The sequence below is a fragment of the Lissotriton vulgaris genome, chromosome 10 (genome assembly GCF_964263255.1).
Source record: "Lissotriton vulgaris chromosome 10, aLisVul1.2, whole genome shotgun sequence".
NCBI classification, from domain to species: domain Eukaryota; kingdom Metazoa; phylum Chordata; class Amphibia; order Caudata; family Salamandridae; genus Lissotriton; species Lissotriton vulgaris.
In genome coordinates, this window is record NC_141698.1 from 9663365 (window position 1) to 9688073 (window position 24709).

The 24709-nt window shown below is 47.5% G+C and overlaps 1 protein-coding gene across 3 annotated transcripts in view; it reads right to left on the minus strand.

Moving 5' to 3' along the window:
• Window positions 1–24709, minus strand: part of WNK3 (WNK lysine deficient protein kinase 3) — a 794746-nt gene that overhangs the window by 343415 nt on the left and 426622 nt on the right. For all 3 annotated transcript variants that reach the window (XM_086940176.1, XM_086940174.1, XM_086940175.1), the window contains exon 10: window positions 10319–13687. In XM_086940176.1, the coding sequence (XP_086796302.1) occupies window positions 10319–13687 (3369 nt within the window). The remainder of the gene's footprint in view (window positions 1–10318; window positions 13688–24709) is intronic.

Here is a 24709-nt window from a genome sequence, read left to right on the forward strand (position 1 = left end):
CCAACCTCCATTGACTCAGGCCAGGCGGGGGTCGGGCCAGGCGGGAAAACAGATCGGCTGAGGAAAGGCAATGTCGGGGCAGGCGTGGGACGGGGCAAGCGGGGGCACGGGCTGCTTGCCAATGTCGGGGCAGGCGGGGGTAGAGGAAGCCTGAATGCTCCCGGACAAGGTCGGGACGGGCTGCTAGTAACATGTATGTAAAACCAATTCCTACATAGGAATACATGAGAGAGAAAAAACACTTGTAACATATTCCTGTCATTATGTTAGTCCACACTACAGCCAATCAGGCGCCAGCACCCTTCCAGAACCTTCTCCTCAGAGCTCAGACCCTCAGATTTTCGTAGCACAAGAGTGACAAAAGAGTCGATGAGGAGAAGCGAGCCTCTGAGGGGAGGAGGGTGGGTCGCATGTGAATCTATGAAAGACACCAATACTGGAGAACCACCTGTTTACAGGTAAGTAACAATTGTTCTTCTCCAGTATTAGGGTGTCTTTCATAGATTCACATGCTTGAATAGAATAGAGAGCAGTAACATCCGAAGAGGTCCGATAGCTATGCAACAGCATGGAGAAAACCAAAGAGATAGTAATAATACAGTCATGTAAGTACTGATAGCAATCATAAAAAACCATAGCGGAGGAGGGAAGACAGAGGCTCACCTTAGTTAAAAAGATGACGAAGGACAGCCTGTCCCACTGCTGTATCCGCCTCGTTGATGGCATCCAAGCAGTAGTGCTTCGTGAACGTGTGCCGGTTGGACCACGTGGCTGCTCGGCAGATCTGATGAAGCGGCACACCAGCAAACAGGGCAGTAGAGGATGACATCGCCCTGGTGGAATGAGCCCTCATTGAATATTGTAGAGGCTTGCCAGCCTGCTGATGGCAGAAGACAATGGCTAAAGAAATCCAACGTGCAATAGTTGGCTTGGTAACAGGGCGCCCCTTACGCATGCGTCCGTAGGCAATGAACAGTTGATAGGACCTGCGAAAAGGGGCAGTCCTGCTGATGTAAAATTTAAGGCATTGTTTGATGTCCAAAGAGTGCAAACGTTGCTCTGCAGGAAATTGAGGATCGGCAAAGAAAGGCTTTAAGAAAACAGGCTCGTTTAGATGGAAATCCGTAGGCACTTTCGGCAGGAAAGTTGGGTTGGTGCGAAGCACCACACAGTCAGGTTTGAATTGAAGAAAAGGAGGTTTAACAGTGAAAGCGTGAAGATCACTCACGCGACAAGATGTCAGAGCAAGAAGGAGGACTACCTTCCAGGTCAGAAACTTTAAGGCCGCCCTATGGATAGGATCGAATGGCACCTTCATTAGTTGCGCTAAGACGACATTGAGATGCCAAGTGGGAGGAGGACGCCGAAGAGGTGGAAACTTCCGGAACAGTCCTTTGAAAAACTGATGAATAACTCTGGAAGAGCAGAAAGAGGAAGAGCCATCCTGCCGGAAACTAGAGATTGCCGCCAAGAAAACTCTCAAAGTAGCACGGGAAAGCCCGGATTGAGCCAGGTCCAGAAAGAACGGAAGTAGCTGCTCCGGAGTGGAATGGATAGGATGGATATTCGTACCCACACACCAATGGCAAAACCTCTTCCATTTAAGTTTGTAAGTCTTAATGGTAGACTGAGCCCTGGCCTGAGCGAGAATGTCTCGGCATTCCGGCGAGATATTTAAATGCGCAAATTCAAGGTGCTCAGGTTCCATGCCGACAATTGTAGAGAAGAGGGGTTTGGATGGCAAGTCTGACCCTTGTCCATCGTCAGGAGGTCCGGTCGAGGATGAAGGAGGATGGGCTCGCACTGGGACAGAAGGAGCAACTCCGAGAACCATGCCTGACGGGGCCATCTGGGAGCGATCAGGAGAATGTGGCAGGGCTGCCTCAGCATCTTCCACAGCACATGAGGAACAAACGTGATCGGAGGAAAAGCGTAAGCGAATAGATCGCACCAATTCAACAAAAGGGCATTCACGCACGACCCGTGGTGGGGATGCCAACTTGCGTAAGATGGGCATTTTCGGTTCTACGGTGTTGCAAAGAGATCCAGAGACGGACGACCCCATCGTTGAAAAACGAGGTCGAGAGTTGGTTGATGTAACTCCCACTCGTGGGTTGAAGACGTGGACCTGCTGAGGGAATCCTCTAGGATGTTGGAGACGCCCGGCAGATGCAAAGCCGTCAGGGAAACTCGATTACGGATTGCCCAATCCCAGATCGACTGAGCCAGCCGAGACAAGAGTGGAGACCTGGTTCCGCCCTGCTTGTTGACATAGTGCATACTGGTGGTATTGTCCGTCTGAATGAGCACTGATTCCCCTTGAATCACAGGAAGGAACAACTTGAGTGCCAGAAAAATTGCCATCAGCTCCAGACTGTTGATGTGCCAGGAACGATAAAGCAGAGACCATTTGCCTTTGATGGAAAGGCCTTGAAGGTGAGCACCCCAGCCTTCTAATGAGGCATCCGTTGTGAGCATGAGTTCTGGAGTGGTGGAGAGGAAAGAAGTTCCTATCGCAAGGTTGGACGGTTGGGCCCACCATTTGAGAGCTGATCTCATGCGAGCGGTGACACTCACGAGGTCATTCAAAGAACCGGAGACCTGTCGCCACTGTACGTCCAATTCCTCCCGAATGGGGCGAGTCCGAAGTCTGCAATTGGGGATCAGTGCAATACAAGACGATGCCATCCCCAGAAATGACTTCAAGATCCGGACAGAAACGGACAGTCTTGCCCGAATCAGAGACACCAAGCGAAGGATCTTTTGTTAACGCTCTTGGGACACGAATGCCTTCGAAAGCACTGTGTCCAATGTTGCTCCCAGAAAGTTCCTGCTTTGAGCCAGTTCGACCTGAGACTTGTCGACATTGATGGCCGAGAGATCGAAACACGTCCTGACAAAGAAGGGTGTGTTGACACAGCTCTTTGTGAGACTGACTTGAGGAGGCAGTCGTCCTGATATGGAAAGATTTGGACACCTCGGAGACGCAGGTAGGCCACTACTGGAGCTAATTCTTTCGTGAAGACACGAGGGTCAGATCAGAGGCCGAAAGGCAACATCTTGAACTGGAAGTCCCTCCGTCCCACCTGGAAGCGCAAGTACTTCCGATGCTTTTGAAAAATTGGAACATGGAAGTAGGCATCCTGTAGGTCGATGGTGGTCATGAAGTCGCCCATGGAGAGAAGACGCAGGATCTCTACCAGTGTAAGCATGCAGAAGGATTGGCTCTTGAGGTACCTGTTGAGCGCTCGCAAATCCAGAATCGGTCCCCAATCTTCTGTCTTTTTGAGTATTAGGAAAAAATGGGAATAGAAACCCTTTCCTCTCTGAGACTTGGGAACCACTTCGAAGGCACGTTTCTGAATTAGAAGACGAACTTGATGGAAAAGCTCCTTGAGGTGGGGAGGAGGCTGGCCAGACGGTGGAGTGGGAGGAGGAATCTTGATGAACTCTAGAGCATGGCCCTTGTTGACAATGTCCAGAACCCAGCGGTCCGAGGTGATGGAGGACCACAGAGAAAAGAACAGAGAGATTAGACCTCCAACGCTGGGGGGATACAAAAGTCATTGACATTTGGGCGTGGATCCTCTATAGGAGGATTTTTACCTGTAGGATTTTGACGACTGCTGTTGGTTGGAAGAGTAACTTTGGTTACCTTGTTGGTAAGAGCGGTATTGAGAGTTTCCTCCATGAAAAGTTGAGGAGGTGCCACGTCCGCGAGCAACCCGAAATGGCTGCTTCCGAAACTGTAAAGTCCCCAAGGAGCGAGCAGTGTCAGTGTCCTTTTTAATGGCCTGCAAAGCCTCGTCTATGTGCGCTCCAAAGAGCGACTTACCGTCGTAAGGCATTTCCAGGATCTTGGATTGAACTTCTTGGCGGAAAGAGGTGGACCTTAACCAGCCCTGCCTTCGTAAGACCGCTGCACCAGCAAGCTGACGAAAGCCAGTACACGCAATGTCAACTGCACAATCAATGATTTCCTCCGATGTCCTCTCTCAGTCCTGCAGGATTTGCAAAGCTTCAGCCTTGGAAGCGTCAGGGATGAGGTTCACCAGGGCAGACAAGTCCGACCACATCTGGTGGTCGTAGCGGCCTAAGATGGTTAAAGCATTAGCCGCACTCACTGTAATGGATGCCATAGTGGAGAACTTGCGTCCAATAGCGTCCAGGCGCCGACCCTCTCTATCTGGAGGAGCTGAAATTGGCGATGCCGGATTACGGGAATTACGTTGTGCGGCTTAAGTGACCACTGAGTCGGGCTTTGGATGAGCGACAAGGCACGCTGGAGATCCTACGGGCGCCTTGTATTTTTTCTCAAGGCGAGGCAGTTGAGCTGGCAGTGAATTTGGTGTTTGCATGGGCTTCACCCCTTCAGCCCATATAAAGTCTATGATGGGTATAGTGTGGACTTGTTTGAATGGCTGATTTTTAAAATCATAGAGGAAACAGTCCTCCCTCTGGACCCTAGGCAATTTGAAACGTTGGGCCGCTCTATCCATCAGCTGATGGAAACTCGCAATGTCCACCGGAGGGCTCTACCGGGGGAGGGGAAGGCATCTGTATTTGGTAGTCGTCCCACTCATCCATTTGGGTGGCTCCGTCATCATCATCATCATCATCATGGACTTCACCATCTTCCCGTTCGGGAGCGATGTCATCATCATCAACGGGGTACACAGTAGTGTGGATCTTCACTGACGTCTGGACCTGTGGTGAAGGCATGGTGGCAAAGGTGACCGAACAGGGACAGGAGCCGAGCAGTCGCAGGCACATGAGGCACAGGCGTACCCTGCGGAGAAGGCGGAAAACGCCGGTTGTAGTCATCCAACATATGTTGGAGATTAGAGATGAGCGACAATGGCAATGTCGCAGTAGGAACTTGTATAGAGCGTTCTTCTGCCTGAGAGTACTGGTCTCCGCTATCATCATCATCACCGTAATACTGACACTTAATAATGAAATCTGACGGACTGCGTGCCACTCTGAAAGAATCACCCACATCATTATCAAATTCAGAATCCGGCTCAGAGCTCGTGGCGAACATGGGCGAGGGAGGCTGTGGATCTGGAATAGATAGTTGGTCAACTGGCCGTTGACGACGATGGTGCAAGGGGTCGGCGTTGGAAGAGCCAGACCCAGTGGAAGACAAAGGCACCAAAGGTAATGAGGCAAACGATGAAGGAATCACTGTCGACGACGCTGGTAGAGGCGTCGACAAAGTTGTTGAAGAGCAATCCGTTGTCGACGGAGCAGCCGTCAACGGGACCATCGTATACGTTAAGGTCGTCGACAAAGTCTTCGGGGAATATGAAGCCAATGTCGACGGTGTTGATGCCGACGGAGTCCTCGTCAATGGGACCGTCAACGAAGAAGTCTTTTTGTGAGCTTTCGTCGACGATGACTTTGCTGACGACGAAGCAGATTTCTTTATCGACCACGAGGAAATAGGTATCATAGACGAGACAGTCTTGAAGCCGAGTGATACCTTAGTCGACATGGACGACGTCGACGTAGCCGTCGTCGACGATCCGCAGGCTGTCGTCATCACTGTCGCCGTCGACGCTCCGGAGACGGCTGATTTCGTCGTCGGGACGATCGTCGATGCTCCCGTCGACGATGAGACATGTTTCGGAGCAGAAACATGATGGGAGGCAGCAGAAGACGCCTGAGAGCCAGGTCTCGTGGACGTAGCGGTAGTAGGAGGTGGTGAAGACACTGCAGGAGCCACAGACATGGAAAGTTTCTTCATTTTTAGAAAGGGTGAAGGCATATCCTGCACACTACTACGCTTGGAGGCTGCATGAGAAGGGCCAGACTGCAAACTTTCTGCATCTGACAATGCTGAATTCTTATCCTTAAGACCTTGGAGCCAAATGAGGAGACGGCCTTCTCTGTCCTTAAGGGTTTTAGTAGAGAAAGTCCAGCAAAACTTACAGCTACCAACTTCATGGTCGGGATAAAGGCAATAAATGCACTTCTTGTGGGGGTCCTCAGAATAAAGACACAGTTTCCCACAAGAAGAGCAAGGCCTAAATAAAGACTTCTTACTTGAAGACATGTTGAGAAGACTGGAAAACTTGAAGAAGTAAAGAAAACTGAACAGAGCTCAAGGAGACTCCCTTCACACGACGTGCGGTAGAAAATCTGAGGGTCTGGGCTCTGAGAAGGTTCTGGAAGGGTGCTGGCGCCTGATTGGCTGTAGTTTGGACTAACATAATGACAGGAATATGTTACAAGTGTTTTTTCTCTCCATCATGTATTCCTATGTAGGAATTGGTTTTTGAGCCTTTATTATGTATTTACTACTACAATTTCATGTGTTATGTATTTACATACATTTGTTATTGGTATGTTATTGCTATTTTATTTACCGTGGGACTCCCACTTTGACGACGGGGAATATTCAAGTATCCCTGTCAGCCAGAGCTGTTGGAAAATAGCCAGGCAACAATTTGGTGGAACAAGAAGCCTTGACTCAATAGCTTTCAGGTGTGGGGTGTGACGACAAAAACACTGGACCTCCTGGGGCCGGCTTCTACCTCCTGGCAACCAACCTCAACACAGCTGCCAAAGGCAAGAGCTTTTGTCATATTCCAAGGAGAGGTTCAGTAAGAGCCTCATTAAGTGGCAACAGCGGTTCAGATGATAAGACAGAATGAAGCACCTCAGTCAACAAGTTCAACTTTAACTTCACAGAAGGTAGAGGCACCTCTAACATGTCTGTTGCCTTTCTGAACACAGTGTGATAAGATGTGACCTCAGGTGGCACAATACCCTTTGGGGAAAGCAATTCCCACTCTGGGGAGGTATCCAGACAACTTGCCACCTCCAGTCCTTCAAAATCTGGATCCAAAACCAACATATCATCCCCTTCAACATCCTGATTTTCCTACAAATGCCGCTCTTCCTCCAAAAGACTAAGCCTCTTCGAGATCTTATCTTCGGCAGCGCCAAAGGCAGCGTCAGTTACTATGGCAACTATGCCAGCGGTTGCTTAGAGGGCGGTGGTATCGGTTCTGAGCGACATGGCACTGGTTCAGATCCAGACAATGACGATGAAGGATCAATTTGCGTCAAAGACTCTTGCCCTACTTGTAACGGCGCTAGTTGTCTCGGAGCCCGCAGAGGCCAGAACACCATTCAACGGCATGAAAGGCATAAAAGGTACCTACTAGAAACGTGCTAGAGGCCTCCTAAAGAATATGAAAGTAGACACCTGGGGCCAGTCGGTGCACCAGATGGAGTCGGGCCCTTGCAAAAATGCTAAACATAGCATTTAAGAAGGCCGATGGATCTGATTACGGAGTCGGGAACGCTGGATACTCCTGCTCCTGGAGCTGCACTGGTGCCGAATAAGGCAGATGGACCACTAGATCCGAATCTGGCTCCAGCAGAGGGCGTTCAGTCGGAGCAAGAGACGATGCCGGAGGCACCCATGAAGATGGAGTCGGCGATATCTCATCTCTTCCCTCACGAGTCTTCAGATCAAGGGGCACTGACCTCAGCAAACCATCCTTGGAAATACGACATCGAGAACAATGGCGCCACTTCTTCTGCTTGGACGACCTTGAAGTATGGGGAGACAGAGACTACGACCGAGGCATGAATCTAAGACAAAATCTCTTCTGCTTTTTTGCCATGTTAAGCTTTGCCTACCTTTCTTTTGAAGCCTTCGGATTTATCCGACGACATGATGAATAGCCTTCGACATCATGAGCAGACAATAGGCACCAAAGGCAATCATTGTGCGGTCGGTGATGGACATTTGACTGCCGCAAACCCTGCAGGGCTTGAATCCTAACTTCCGCAGAGGAGACATCTTCACTTGCAACATTGTTGCACCTACAGAAAAGGACAAATTCTCCAACAATATAGAGAGCGTACGATAAACAGTTCTGCGTCGACGGCGTGGAAAAAAGGGAACTGACGTCAGCACGGTGAGGAGAACTTATTGCTCAGATGACGTCATGCAGAGTCGAGGGTTGAGCACTGGTATTGAGACGTCCTCGCCTGGGAGAGCTGGAGAGAAAAGTTTCAGTGGAATGCTTCCCATGGGTGATATTCAAAAGGTGAGGAATCCACAAGTAGATGCATCTATCAGAAACACCCTTTTTGAATTGTGTGTCAAACCCTTTGAAGAGCCTCTGTTTCCCACCCCTTTTCTGAGGCAATAGTCCTGGCATGGGTTGATGTCAGTTCAGATTCAGAGACCAGCGTTGCAACAGTATTCAGCACTGGCGGACTAGGCACAGTGGGCACTGGAGTGGACCCATAGGCTATAGTGAAAGTTGGATCCAGCTTAAATAAAGATTTGGGAACAGGGCCTAAGGGGCAGTCGCCACTGAGAGAGGGACCGTCAGTGGAATCCTAACTGGGGGCCTTTGTGGCTCTATGGGGCCCAAAGGTGGGTAAGAGGGAGCTTGAAACTTTTCTATCGATGAAGGCCTGTCAAATTTGGTGGATTCCAGGACCAAATATGGGACTGGCTCTGAGTCCAATGAGGCTGGACCCTTCAAGGGACACCTTTGAGACTAATCGTCAGACTTCAAGTGGGAGGATACAGATGAGCTCTGCTTGGCTTTTATGCTCTAATGCTGCATTTCTGACTTCAACTTACTGGAAGAGTTTGAGCACGAACAGGGTTTCGCGCAAGACTGACCTTGCAGCCAAGAACCGCACAGTGACCGGGAGGTAGACCCGTAATTCAAACCTGGCCCCTTATGCTCAGTGATGCAGATCTCAACCTACCACTGATTGCCTTTGGGTGCGCGAAGGCCCACTTACTGCATGAGTGAGTCATGTCCCAGAGCCCAGCAACACAGGCACACATCCAAGATGGATTTGCTGGCAGTTACCCAACTGGAGTCCTCCTCGGATGCTTCGGGAAAGAAGGCATGTTAGAGGGAGCCAGAAGGTTATCAAATATGCACACCATGGACTCCAACAGCTTTGACTGGTTGCGGATTTGCCAAAAGAATAGAGCCAATAAGATAGAGAGGCTTGAATGAATCCAAGTGGCCATACTTGGCAGTTCCTTTTTACAGCATCAATTAATTCAATCTGCTCTATCAAAAAAACTTAGTGTTGACACTATGTGCTGCCCTGAACCCAGGACCAGTAGGGTTACTCGCCCAGACATCTTTTCGCAAAGCAATTGGGATCTCCCTAAACGCTCTAAAAAAGTATTTTCGTCCTGATGATGAACCTCTAAGATTCTTTTAAAGGTCAAAACGTTGACTGTGGCAGGCATAAATACAGTTTATTAAGAGGCTGATCCGTCAGGAGCTGTTGATTATAAATTACTAATTTCATTTTATCATTAGGATTAGTTATTTAATGAATTAGCCCTAGAACTGACCATCTCTCATTGTCTAATGCTTGACCCATGAGAACGTTATTCCCTTTTATCACTGCACCCCACTGGCACCTTGTGATCACTTTTCCCAGAACAACATTTTGACTTGCTGTAATTCCTTTTATCTATACTTTGTATATAAAATATTGATGCACAGTATTTAGGTCTCCTAATATTTGTATTTACATGTTTGTTTGTTTGATTGGACTAACTGATAATTCTCAATTGTTGCAGACTAATTTGTTAAATGATACCTAGACGTACCTTTGTTGTTCTGAACTATTACGTACCCTCCTTGGGTCTATGGGTAGCTCTTGTAGTCTTCATGGCATTTTAGGGTCATTAAAATGTAAATAAAAATAAAAAATTAAAACAGAAGGTTTTTCTGACTAAACGTTACTAAATGAAAGCTTCCTGGGAATCCCTCAGCTGGGGGCGGAGATATGCTATGTTCATGAATACCAGAAAAGATTCTACGACAGACTTAAATTTATTTGGCTGTTTAATAATGGCCCTATTGCACAACACAGTAAGGATCTCATCTCTTTTTTTCAAGCCGCTATAAGAGGTCTGCGGTTGAATTGGCATTCTTACAGTTGGTGTCATTGACTGGTTGGAGAACATTTGTAAAAGTTAGGGCACTGCCTACACATGGCCAGGGGTCAAGTTTCATTCTAATTCTTTAACTCGTTGCTGTGCAGATTTTTGCAATGCCAAGTCTAAAGACCAGATACACCACAAGTGGAGCAGAAGATGGAAACTGTATATGCAAGTACAGCGAGCAGAGAGCAGTGCTTTGGGTGTTCCAAACTTTTCCAAGTAGGAAGTCTTCATCGTCTGATGCCGCTCACAGAATATCTAGCAGTTTAATTCTACACCCTAAAGAGGAACTCCTTATCACATGCAATGAGAGATACAGTGCTTCACATTGACAGATTAGGAAATGTTGTGGTTGTTAAATACCTGCTGCATATCGTGGCTCGGCTCAGGTACCATCGAGGACAGTAAGCTGAAGGAGGAGAGCACTGGCGGGATGCTTGGAGTAAGTAGTTGCTGCACAGCAAACTGGTTTGGAGTCATACTGGGGTCGTGGAAGGTATCTGGCTGTGAAAGAGAGGACACCTGGATGCAGGCTTGCGATCCAGGCTGCAAAGCACAGGTCAGGTACTCCTGTTGAATGGTGCTGGGCTGTGTAGCAGTACTGGGGTGCTCAGATGCCTGGACAGGTGGCTGTGGAGCTAAAAAGCCTTGCTGATCCGACCCAGATTGCAACTGTGTTGAGTAAGCAAGAGCCGGGTCAATGGTGCCTCCAGTCTGTTGCAGGGGACTCCCAGACTGAGGAGCTAGGGCAAGTGCCTCTACATAAGCAGCCTGAATGAGGTCATGTGGTCCATGCGCTTGTTGACTGGGTTGTACCCCTTGAGAAGAATGGAGCTGGGTCGACAAAGGGTATATTTGGGCTGAGTTAAGCACTGGCTGATTACTGACAAAAGTCTGCTGGGACACATGGCCTAGCTGCACTTGGAAGGAAGTGGTCTGCTGCTGTCCTTCCATGACTTTTTGAGTCCCGCTTGGAGTGATTAGAGGCCCCTCTGGAAGCTGTTGCAGTCCCAACACATTGCCATTTGGTTGTGGGTGAGCAGCTGACTGTGGTACTGCATATGACTGTTGCTCTGAAGGTTGAGCAGTGAAGGCATGTTGGAGAGAATAGGCATGTTGCTCCTGAGATGGAGCATGAACAGTCTGATGGTCAGAGTAGATCGGCCTACTTTGCTGCGCTTCGGCTGAACACGCCTGCTCCTCAGCTGGTTGCAGAGAAACTGAATGTGCTTGCAGAGTAGTATGCTGTGCCAAGTCACTTGGAGTAGGCACTGCGTAGGCTTGCTTTGTAGTAAAGACTTGGTGTTCATTAGGCTGTGTAATGTAACCTTTTTGCATCGATGGCAGCACATTGTAATTTTGCGGTACAGGAGCTTGATTCTCGGAGGGCTCTGGGGTGCAACTCTGTTGAACCTTTGGCTGCTGAGTAAACCCCTGTTGCTCTTTAGGTTGAGGGAAGTAAGCCAGTTGCTCAGGGGCCTGCATGACATAATCTTGCTGTTCGGTTTGGAATGTGTAAACTTGCTGAACTGGAGGCTGAGCAGCGTAAACCTGCCTAGCTGGTGGCTCACTGATGTAAGTAAGTTCTGCAGGCTGTGTAGTAGAGGTAGGCTGCACTGGTGGCTGCTGGCCAATGCTCTGCGGCATGTAAACATTCTGCTCTGTAAGTGGAAGTGGTGGAGGCTGTTGCTCCTGTGACTGAGTGGTGCAAATCTGCTGCACCTGTGGCTGTGTTGCACATGCTTGCTGCTCTAGTGGCTGTGGAACAAAGGTTTGCTGTACTTGTGTGTTGGGGGCACTGTCTTGCTGCACAAGTGTATGAGAAACATGAGCTTGCAGATCTCCAGGCTGTGCGGTGTAGCTTTGGTGCACTGGAGCACTAGCTTGTTGCAATATTGGATTTGCCGTGTAAGCTTGCTGCAAATGCAGTTGCTCTGTAGAATGTTTGCTGTGAGCTTGCTGTGACATGTATGTTTGCTGTATTGAGGTCTGTGAGGTATAACTCTGCTGCAAGGAAGGCTGAGGTGTGTATGCTTGTTGCAGGGGTGGCTGTGTTGTGTAAACTTGCTGAACTGGTAGCTGAGTGGGATAACTCTGCTGTTCTAGAGAAGCTGGTGCTGAATAAGTTTGTTGCACAGGAGGCTGCTCAGCTGATTGGGAGCTGTAAACTTGTTGAGCAAAGGGCTGAGAGGTATAAGCCTGCTGCATGGATGGCTGATCTATTGATTGCGTGTTGTAAATTTGCTGCACAGGCAGCTGTTGGGTGTAGGTCTGTATTGGAGGCTTCTCTGCAGAAGGTGCACTGTAAACTGGTTGTACAGGGGGCTGTGGTGTATAAGCATGCTGTACTGTTAGCTGCTCAGTGGATTGCACGGCGTAGGTTTGTGGAAGGGGTGGGTGTGAAGTGCAACTTTGCTGATCTGTGTTCTGTGTCGTCGTTTGCTGCAAGGATAGAGGCTGACTGTAGGCTTGATGAACAGCTGGCTGCGTGCTGTAGACCTGTTGCATGGGCGACTGATGAGGATAGGCTGGTTGTGCTGGTAGTTGCTCCGTAATTTGCTTGGTGTAGCTCTGATTAGATAGTGGCTGGGTGCTATATGCTTGCTGTTCTGGAGGTTGGGTGGTGTACACTTGATGAACAGGAGGCTGCTGCTCTGGAAACTGAGAGGATGAGGCTGGCTGCAGTGGTGACGGTTGGGTATAGGACTGGTGTAAAGGTGGCTGCTCAGTAGGCTGCACAGAAATACCTTGCTGTATTGGATTCTGGGGAGTAAAAGCCTTCTGCTCTGCAGTCTGGGTTGGATACACCTGTTGAGCCATTGACTGAGAAGTGTAGCTTTGCTGTACTTGTGCCTGGCTGGTGTAAACTTGTTGTAGCAGTGGCTGGGTGTGGTATGCTTGAAGTACAGGAGCCACAGTGGTGTAGGCTTGCTGCTCTGAACTTTGTGCGGTATAGACATGTTGCATCACTGGCTGAGTGGTGTAACTCTGTTGTATTGTAGGTTGAGGATACATTTGTTGCACCGGAGGCTGCATGGTATATCCTTGCTGCATCTGCTGCTGTGTAGAGTACATTTGCTGCATCTGATGCTGTGTTGAGTAGATCTGATTCAGGTGGGGCTGTGTCATGTAAGAGGCTTGTTCTAGATTCTGTGTGGCATACTGAGGATGCTCAAGAGATTGCAAGGAGACTTGTGTCAAGGCTTCTTGGGGATTGTCTCTTTGAGAGAGATCTCCTGTGGTTGCCTGAAGAATAACCTGATGTTGGGGTAGAGAAGGCTGGTAGCATGTCTGCAGTGTAGAGGACTGACCATAGTCCAGTGACTGTTGGTTGTGAATAGGCTGTGCTTGGTGAAGGCCAGCAGATTGCAATAAGGAGTCTTGAGGTCCCGAAAGGAGGTGGTGCTGCTGAGCAGGAGGAATATGGTGCAATATCTGCTCAGCCCCTGCCGGGGCAGCCATGGGATTTTGCAACTGTTGCCAAGAAGCTTGCACACCACCTGGGCACAAAGCTGAGGCAGGTGGGTGCAGAATGGGGGAATCTGAGAAACCAACAGTGGAACCAAGTTCAGGTTGTGCCCCAGCCACAGGATTGTGGGTCGACGTCAGCGAGGCTGAAATCGGCTCAACTGGAGTACTTGTAACCATGGTCTGCAACACTCCCAATACGGCTACATCAGGCTGAGGTACCATCTGCACATCTCCTCCAAAGGAATGCTGGCTGTCACCATGCTGATAAATGGAAAAAGAAGAAAGGTTATTACCAGAGAGGCTAAACAGTCCTAGTGTCTTCCTAGAGTACATTTTCATCGCATGAAAAGGAAGAAGTTACTTACCTTACAGGCATTTCGTCAAAGAGTGCAGTGCTGTAGATTCACATACTTAGGATACTCCTACCATCTAACCTTGGCCTCAGAGGTTTTCAAGTTGTTTTTGTGAGGAGAAATCTCTCAAGTCACAGGATAAGGTGTGACTCATTCTCTTGTTGTGCATAGGGACCAACTCCATATTAAATTGCATTTTCACAGCATGTTACATTATACATGGAGTAGGATAGTAAATAAAGTGTGTGATGTGCAATGTGAATTGAGAGAAAAAGATTTCTGCAATGAACACATGCTACCGGGGAGATGGGAGGGTGCATGTGAATCTACAACACTACCTGCTATGAACAGATGATTACAGGATAAGAAAACAAGTTACTTACCTGTAACTACGGTTATCCAGTGTTGGTATCTTTCATAGATTCACGTGCCTGAATCATTCCCCGTCGTCGAGGCGGGAGTCCCACGGTAAAAATATATACAATAGCAGTGCCTAAAAACTTTCTTGTAGTAGGCTGGAAAAGCTTAAGGCCTAGCTAGGCCCAAAACTTAGCAACCTATCTACCTTATTATGTAAAAAGACCTGAAATAGTAGCCTCAGCCAATCAGCTGTCCTCACCCTCTAGAACCTTCCCAGCTCAGGCAGTTCTCCTCAGATTTTCCCAGCACAAGTGAGAATAAGTATCCATAAAACAGAACTGCCCTGCCGGGGAGGAGGGTGGGTGCATGTGAGTCTATGCAAGATACCAATATTGGATAACTGTAGTTACAGGTAAGTAACTTGTTTTCTTATCCAGTATTGGGGTATCTTTCATAGATTCACATGCCTGAATCAGAGTAGCAAGCAGTAACATCATGTCTGTCGTTAGATGAAGGTGGAAGACAAAATAAATTGTATACACCCCCACACAACCTGGAAGGTTATAGAGCACAAATTTGTTTACATAACATATGCATCAAAAACCTTCATAAAGAACATTAAAGAATAGGACAGCGTTTGAAAAGATTAAAACATAATGAAATACATATGGTTAAAACAGTTAAAAGAAGGATAAAAGACTATAAAGAGTCTAACCTTAGTGAAGAAGATGCTGCAATACCGCTTCCCCAACTGCGGTATCATCCAGATTTGCCGACTGCAGACAGTAGTGCTTCGTGAAAGTGTGCACACTTTTCCACGTAGCAGCTCGGCAAATGTTCTCCAGCGTCACTCCAGCGAAAAGGGCTGTCGAAGCCGACACTGTTCTGGTGGAATGCGCTTTAACCTTTCTTGCTAAAGGTTTGTTAGCTTTGTCATGACAGAAGAGAATCGTAGATGACAACCATCTAGCTATAGTTGCCTTTGTTACAGCCTGACCCAAGGTGGCTTGACCATAAGCAACAAAAAGATGATTAGATTTGCGTATGTCCTTTGTTTTTTGAAGATAAAACTTTAAACACCGTTTCACATCTAGGGAATGCAAAACCTTCTCCGCCGGAGTTTCAGCATCCGGGAAAAAAGTCTTGAGTTTGACAGGCTGATTGATGTGAAATTGGGTCGGCACCTTTGGGATGAATCTTGGGTTGGTTCTAAGCATCACAAAGTCTCTAGAGAATTGCAAGAAAGGGTGTGCAATCGTGAAGGCCTGTATCTCACTGACTCTGCGAGCTGAGGTGAGAGCCAGTAAGATCGCCACTTTTCAAGTTAGAAACTTCAGCTCCGCTTTATGAATAGGTTCAAAGGGCCTTTTCAGAAGTTGGGACAAAACAATATTGAGATCCCACTCAGGAGGAGGAGGACGAACTGGAGGAAAGGCTCGGAATAGCCCTTTAAGGAATTGTTTGATCAAAGATGATGAACATAAAGATGGTTTGTTGGAACTCTTTATGAATCTGGATATTGCCGCCAGATGTACCTTAATGGACGAGAAAGCCAGTCCTGCCCTAGCTAAGGACAGCAGATAAGGAAGGATGTCCTCAGGTGGAGCTTAGAGTGGATGAACATTATTTTCTCCACACCAAGAACAGAATCGTTTCCACTTAAAACGATAAGTCTTGATGGTACTTTGAGCACAGGCCTGTGATAAGATCGCCCTGCAGTCTGAGGAGATGTTAAGATCCTTGAACTCTAAGAAGTCAGGAGCCAGGCGTGCAAGTGCAGTGACTGAGGATCCGGATGTTGGATCTGGCCCCCTTCTCTTGTTAACATTGACACGCTCGGTTTGAGACGAAGTGGAATCTGCTGAGAGAGTAGAAGGAGTTCCTGAAACCAATACTCTCTTGGCCAACGGGGAGCAATGAGGACGAGAGTGCATTGCTCTCTCTTCATTTTTTGAAGTACTTTCAGTATGAGCGGGATCGGAGGATAAGCGTATGCAAATATCCCGGACCATCTCATCAAAAGGGCATTTCCCCTTGATCCCTGTTGAGGAAACCTGCTGGCATAAAATAGGCATTTGCTGTTCTGTTGTGTGGCGAACAGATCCAGTGTTGATGTTCCCCATGTTTGAAAGATGCTCTCCACTTGCTGTTGCTCGAGTTCCCATTCGTGACAGCCTGTAAAAGCACTGCTGAGGTTGTCGGCTAGAGAGTTCTGAATACCTTGTACATGTTCGGCTCTGAGGGATATGCCATGGAGTATGGCCCATTCCCACATTTCTTGAGCTTCCAACGACAGGGTGAGAGATTTCGTTCCCCCTTGTTTGTTTATAGAATACATGCTGGTGGTATTGTCCGTGCGCACCAGCACTGACGAATTCGCAATCCTTGGAAGGAAGGCTTGAAGGGATAGAAAAATGGCTCTCAGCTCCAGGCTGTTGATGCGTTTCTTCCGGTACTGACGAGACCATCGCCCTTGAATCTGAAGGTCCTGGAGGTGACCTCCCTAGCCTTCCATGGAAGCGCCTGTTGTAAGGATGAACTCCGGTATGTCTTGGAGAAATGTGAGGCCGGGAGACAAATTGTGCGCCTTCGACCACCAAAGAAGGGCTTGCTTCTTCTTGGATGTTACTTTGATGCAATCGTCGAACGATCCGTCGACTTGCCTCCACTGTCGAAGTAATTCCTCCTGCAGTGGCCTCATTCTGAGTCTCGCCATAGGGATGAGGCTGATTGCAGACTAGCACATCCCTAGAAGGGAAGCAAATGTTCGAACCGAAAGTGACCTTCTTGCAAATATTTGTTTTGCCAGCTTTAACAGTTTGTTTTGCCGTTCCTGATTCAAGAACGCTTTGCACTGGCATGTGTCCAACACCGCTCCCAGAAAGGTCAACTCCTGGCGAGGTTGAAGCTGAGATTTGCTGGAATTGAGGGTCAGTCCCAGATTTGAGAATAGGGAGAGGGAACTCTTGACCGCCTCCATCGTGGATTTTCTTGATGGTCCTTTTAGCAGCCAGTCGTCGAGGTATGGGAAAACTTGTATTCCCTGTGATCTCAGCATGGCTGCCACCGGGGCCAAACATTTGGTAAATATTCTTGGCGCTGATTTCAGGCCGAATGGAAGCACTTTGAATTGAAAGTGGACGCCAGCCACTGCAAATCTTAGGTATTTGCGATGTTTTGGGTGAATAGGAATGTGGAAGTAGGCGTCATCCAGATCCAGAGAAGCCATAAAGTCCCCTTTGTTGAGACAATGCAGAATGTCTGTTAGCGTTACCATGCGAAAACTCTGTTTCTTCAGATATTTGTTGAGTTTGCGCAGATCTAATATTGGACGCCACTCTCCTGAATTTTTCTCTACGAGGAAGAAGCGAGAATAAAATCCTTTCCCTTTCTGAGAGGCAGGAACTCGTTCTATCGCATTCTTGTTTAGCATCTTTAAGGCCTCTCTGAATAGTAAGTGAAGACGAGGGGAGGGCGACCCCTGGGTGGCGCTGTTGGTGGTTTCTGTAAAAACTCCAGAGTGTGTCCATTCCTGACAAGATCTAGGACAGACTGATCCGAAGTTATTTTCCGCCACTGTTGGTAAAAAGCGGAAATGTTGGCGCCCACGGGAAGGGGAGGATAAATTACTGGCGTCCGGCAAAGCTCTTTGGCGCTTGTTGGAATCACGCCCTGGATTGTTTGAGCGCCATTTCCCTCCCTGACAAGAGAAACTACCAGAGGCAGGTTGTCTGTAGGATGACTGATAGTATGGTTGTTTGTACTGGGACTGGTACTGTTGATTTTGCTGGTTGGAATAGTTCCCTCTGGAAGAGTAACAACGGCCTCTTGCTCCTCTAAAGGACCCTCTCTTGTATTGTAGGGTACCTAGAGATTTGGCAGTGTCCGTATCAGTTTTTATTGCCAGTAAAGCGTCATCGATGTGTTTTCCAAAAAGTGAATCCCCATCGTACGCCATGTCCAAGATCTTCGTTTGGACCTCAGGTCTGAAGGTGGTAGCCTTAAGCCAACCTTGGCACCGAAGGACTGCTGCTCCCGCCAATTGCCTAAAGTTGGTGTCGGAAATATCAAGGGCACAATCAATGATTTCCGATGCCGCCCTTTCTCCCTCAAGTACGATTCTGCGTACCGCCTGTTGACTATCCTCAGGGATCAGATCAATGAACTCAGACAGATCTGACCACATTTGCCTATCATAACAGGCCAGAATTGCTAGTGAATTAGCTGCCTTAATGGAGGCTGCCGCATTAGCAGAGAACTTCCTCCCAATTGCATCCAGTCTCCTGCCTTCCTGGTCAGGTGGCGTTGAAATAGGAGTTGAAGGGTTCTTGGACCTCTGTTGTGCTGCCTGAGATATGACCGAGTCCGGTCGAAGGGTGTCCAATTAAGCAAGATGGAGTATCAGTGGAGCTCGATACTTCTTCTCAATTCTTGGAAGGACTGCCGGAATGGAAGCAGGTGTTTTCATGATGTTGAGGCCCTCCTTCCAAATGTAATCTATAATAGGTATCGCTCTGGTGACTCTGCGATACCCCTCTTTAAAGTCATGCAAAAAGCAGTCAGACTGCTCAACTGTGACAGACAGTTCAAATCTACTAGCAGCACGGTGCATAAGATTGTGAAATCCGCCAATATCCTCAGGCGGAGAATCCGACGGGCGTGGAACAGGCGGTGAAGGCATGGGAATGATAATCATCCCACGGATCCGTAGGTGTATGATCCGGCAACTCGCCCTCTTCCCTGCCCTCATCATCATACTGAGAAGAGGTATCAGTGTCAGCTTGGGGTGCAGGGCCAGTGTCCTGCCTTGGTGACAATAAAGCTTGCGGTAAAGGAGGCCTTGGTATGTCAACTGGGACAGGCTGCACTGAAGGTGTAACTGGAGCTGGAGGAAATCTCTGGCGATAGTCTGCCAGCATAGCTTGCAAATCTTGGATCAAAGTAGGTGGGAGATGACTTGTGTCCTCTGAACGAGAGGGTCTGGTATGGGGCGAATGGTATGGCATTGACAACTCTTCATTCGCATAATGCTCCTGGTCATAGTCCTCATCATCCTCCTGATATTTGATGTTCAATTGGGAAGGGTGGCGGGCAACCCCAAAAGGTCCCTCATCCTCTTCGCCGTCATCCGATTCTTCGTCCATATAAGTCTCCAAAAGATGTGATGGAACGAGTGGAGAAACGTGAGAGTAGTCTCTCTGAAAAGTTTTCATCTGAAAATGAGTATATTGCATCCTCTTTGGAGGTGTGCTGTGCAGCAGATGAGCTGATGTCAATGCTCTCATATAATTAGTCGACGACGAACCTGTCGACATTGGAATTGCAGATGACATTTCCGTAGACGGAGCTGCCGTCTACGGTATTGATGTTGCCGTTGACGAGACCGTCGATGATGTCTTTATCGACGAACACTTCATCGACGAGGCCGTCGATGGTGTCTTCGTCGACGAGCCCTTAGTCCACAAGGCCGTCGATGGTGTCTTTGTCGACGAGGCCGTCAATGGGGTCTTCGTCGACGAGTCCTTTGTCGACGAGGCCGTAGATGGTGTCTTAGTCGACGAGACCTTCGTCGACAAGGCCGCTGATGACTTCGTCAACGGAACTGCCGTCGACGGGCCTGTAGATTTCGTCGACGGGGCCTTAGTCGACATGGCTGATGGAATCTTCGTCGACGGAGCCGTCGACGACGGGACAGTCGACGATGATTTCGACTGCAAAATTTTAGCAGATACCACAGGAGAAGTAATAGCCGAAGTGGTGACCGAAGTAGAAGAAATTGAAGAAGTAGACGTCAAAGTAGTAGTACTCACAGTGGACGGTCCTGAAGGAGAAGAGGCACTCTTTGAGGGTTCTGAGACTCTGAGAGGATTTAAGTTTTTTCTTCCTCTCAGGAGAAGAGCTCTCTCTGGATCTGGCTCTCTTGCTGGAGGTAGAGGCCTTGTCCTCATCATCTGTGGAAGATGATTTTAACCACAAAAGAACCCTTGCCTCTCTATCCCTGATAGTTTTTGAAGGGAAGGTACGGCAAATTCTACAATCCTTCACAACATGTGAGGGGTGCAGACAATAAATGCAGTCAGAGTGCTGGTCGTCCACATGGACCCTCTTCTTATAGCAAGTTCCACAAGCCTTGAAAAGAGCCTTCTTTTCAGACATTTTGAAGAGAAAAAAGACAAAAACCGAGTAGGCACTCAGGGAGACTCCTTTACACACGAAGTGCGGTGAAAATCTGAGGAGAACTGCCTGAGCTGGGAAGGTTCTAGAGGGTGAGGACAGCGGATTGGCTGAGGCTACTTTTTCAGGTCTTTTTACATAATGAGGTAGATAGGCTGCTAAGTTTTGGGCCTAGCTAGGCCTTAGGCTTTTCCAGCCTACTACAAGAAAGTTTTTAGGCACTGCTATTGTGTATATGGAATATGCTACTTACCAGTATGCATATGTTCTTGGCATAGAGGGCTGCAGAGTGGTACATTATGAATAGATCGCCATCTGGTGTTGGGCTCGGATGATTGCACTTTGTTTTTCTCTTGGAGAGTCTTTTGTAGCTTGGTGACTCCTCCTTTGGTTGGTAGTGCGCATGGGCATCGGCTCCATCCTTAGATTGTTTTGCCATAGTAGGGTTAGATGGAGTAGTATGATAGAATACAGATAGAAATGCCCATGTAAGTGTATCTAAATAAGATATTATTGGAACAGACACAGGTTTCCGGGGAGGCTGGGAGGGCATGTACCACTCTGCAGCCCTCTATGCCAAGAACAGATGCATACTGGTAAGTAGCATATTCCGTCGAGGCATATGGGCTGCAGATGGTACATTATGAATAGACTATACAGCAGTTCTCTCCCTAGCGGTGGTCGCCGTGTCTGTTGCAACAGTCTGAAATAAAGTCTTTAATACAGCTTGTCCCACTATAGCTTGTTGTGTTGTGTGCACATCTACACAGTAGTGCTTTGTGAAGGTGTGCGGTGTAACCCAGGTAGCTGCTTTGCATATGTCATCTAGTGGAATGTTTCCCAAAAATGCCATAGATGTTCCTAGTTTACGTGTAGAGTGAGCTCTAGGAGGAACAGTTAATGTCCTCTTTGCTTTTAAGTAGCATATTTGAATACATTTTACAATCCATCTGGCAATGCCCGCTTTAGAGATGGGATTGCCCTTATGTGTAGGAGAAAACGCAACAAATAGCTGTTTTGTCTTTCTGAAAGTTTGTGTTCTTTCTATATAATACAATATTGCCCTTCTGACATCCAATGTATGTAGGGCCCTTTCCGCTACCGTCTGTGGTTTTGGAAAGAAGACCGGTAGTTCCACTGACTGATTGATGTGGAATGCAGAAATTACTTTTGGTAAGAATTTTGGGTTTGTTCTAAGAACCACTTTGTTTTGGTGTAACTGCATGAATGGTTCTTGAATCGTAAAAGCTTGTAACTCACTTACTCTTCTGAGTCACGTGATAGCTATGAGGAAGGCCACCTTCCATGTGAGGAATTGTATTTCACACCTATGCATAGGTTTAAATGGTGGTCCCATTAGTCTGGTAAGTACTATGCTGAGATTCCAGACTGGGGAAGGTGGCCGTCTTGGTGGAATGACTCTTTTGAGTCCCTCCATGAAAGCTTTAATTGCTGGTACTTTAAACAGGGAAAGATGTTGCCTGTTTTGTAGGTACGCCGCTATAGCTGCGAGATGAACCCTGATAGAGGTATATGCTAAGTTACATTGCTGCAAGTGTAGTAAATAGCAAATGATTTGTTTAGTGGATGCGTCCAGAGGGTTGATGTGATTACTGCTACAGTGTACAGCAAACCTCTTCCATTTTGCTGCAAAGCATGCTCTGGTGGTAGGACGTCTTGCTTGTTTAATGATTTCCATACATTCTGGTGGTAAATCTAAATATCCAAACTCTATGACCTCAGGAGCCAGATCGCTAGGTTCAATTGTTTGGGATCTGGGTGCATTATTTCTCCATGGTTCTGTGTAAGGTGCATGGGTAATAATCTTAGCTTTTGATGTAGCACCTGTGAGAGTTGTAGTAGCGTGGTGAACCACGGCTGTCTTGCCCACGTGGGTGCCACTAGCATCATTGTCATTGAATGTTGTTGCAGTTTCCGAACCACTAACGGAATTAGTGGGAGAGGGGGAAAAGCGTAAGCAAATCTGTTGGACCAATTTATCCATAGTGCATTGCCCTGGGACCGGTGGTGTGGGTACCTGGATGCGAAGTTTTGGCATTTTGCGTTCTGATGACTGGCAAACAGATCTATCTCTGGTTGCCCCCATCTTTGGAAGAATGGCTGCAGTATCAGGTCGTGCAGCTCCCATTCGTGTACTTGTTCTGACTCTCTGCTTAGGATGTCTGCTATCTGATTTTGAACTCCAGGTAGGTGTTCTGCTAACAGATAGATCTTTTGAGGAATGGCCCATCTCCAAATGTCCTGTGCTAGTTTGGATAGTTGGAGCGAGTGTGTCCCCCCCTGTTTTTGAATATAATACATTGCAGCCATGTTGTCTGTTCTGATCAGGACTGCCTTGTTGGTTATTTGCATTTGGAAAGCTTTTAGTGCTAGAAATACTGATAATAGTTCCAAGTAGTTGATGTGCAGTTTCTTTTGCTGGACACTCCCTTACCCTGCACTGTGTATTTGTCCATATGCGCTCCCCATCCGGAGAGCGATGCGTCCGCTGTCAGTATCACTTGTGGAATTGGTTCTAGGAACGACCGTCCCTTGGAAATGTTTGTTGTGTTCCACCACTTCAGAGAGCGATGCGTACGGTCGTCTACCAACACCAGATCTGTAATCTGACCTTGAGCCTGATTCCACTGTGTCGCTAGACACTCCTGTAGTGGACGCATTTGTAGTCTGGCATATGGTATTAGCAGTATGCAGGAGGACATCATGCCTAACAGCTGCATAAACACTCGTGCTGGTAGTGAGTGTTGTGGTTGAAATCTTTGTATTAACTTGACCATTGTCTGTATCCTGATTGGATTGGGGTATGCTATGGCTCTGTGTCTATAGTAGCCCCTAGGTATTGTTGAATTTTGTTTGGTTGCAGGTGTGATTTTTTGTAGTTCACCGTAAACCCTAGGTGGTGCAGCAATTGAATGGTCTTCTGTGTGTTGTGAAGGCATTCTTCTTGTGACTTGGCCTTTATTAGCCAATCGTCCAAGTAAGGGAAGACATGTATTTGTTGTCTTCTTAGGTGTGCTGCCACCACAGCTAGGCATTTTGTGAACACTCTTGGTGCCGTTGTGACCCCGAACGGAAGGACTTTGAATTGATAATGTTGTCCTTCCACTACAAACCTTAGGTATTTCCTGTGGGCTTTGTGAATTGGGATATGAAAGTAAGCGTCTTTTAGATCCAGTGTAGAAAGAAAGTCCCCTTTCTTCAGTAAAGGAAGTACCTGTTGGAGCGTGACAATGTGGAAATGTTCCGAATTTATGTATGCATTGAGAGGTCTTAGGTCTAAGATTGGTCTTAGAGACCCGTATTTTTTGGGGATTATGAAGTATAGAGAGTATACTCCTGTCCCTTGTTGATGTTTTGGAACCATCTCTATGGCATGCTTTTGTAGCAGTGATAGTACTTCTTCTTTTAACAATGTCAGATGATCTTGACTCATTGGACGCTGTTTGGGGGGGATGTTTGGTGGGGTAGCTGCGAGTTCTAGGCAATAACCATGTTGGATAATTTGTCTCACCCATTTGTCTGATGTGATGTTTTCCCAGACAGGTAGGAACTGTGATAGACGTCCCCCGACCGGTGTTATGTGGTCTGGGGGGAGTTGTATTAAGTCACTGTTTTGGGGTTTGGGGAGTTGCTGTTATTATTTCCGTGGCCTCTACCCTTGTTGTTGTTACCTCTATTACTATCTCTTGAATTACCTTTGGGTGACGTAGGTGTAAAAGAGGTGGATTGCTGATTTGTTCCTGTATTTTTTGAGCCTCCTCTATAGGTGGATCTACGAAAGGAACCCCTTTGTGTTGGCTGTTGTAATGCTCCCATTGACTTAGCCGTTTCTGTATCCTTCTTCATCTTTTCTAAGGTCTCATCTGCTTGAGCCAAAAAGTGTTTTTTGATCAAAGGGTTGGTTCAATAAAGATGTTTGTACTTCTTGTTTCAACCCTGAGACTCTAAGCCATGCATGTCTCCTTAACATGACACTGGTATTGATGGATCTTGCTGCAGTGTCTGCCGCATCTAGGGCACACTTAATGGAAGTGTTAGTTATTATCTTTCCTTCCTGTATTAGCTGATCTGCTCTCTTCTGATGTTCTTTGGGAAGATGTGTGATGAGTTTTTCTAACTCACCATAATGTGCCCTGTCATAACGTGCAAGTAGCACTTGTGTATTGGCTATACGCCAGCTATTTGCCGCTTGTGATGCTACTCTTTTGCCTGATGCATCTATTAATTTTGACTCTTTATCGGGTGGAGGGGCCTCTCCTGTAGATAATGAGTTCGCTCTCTTGCGAGCGTTTGAAACTACAAGCGAGTCCAGAGGTACCTGTCCTTTGATAAATATTGGATCCTTTGGAGCCGCTTTATATTTTTTATTAATTCT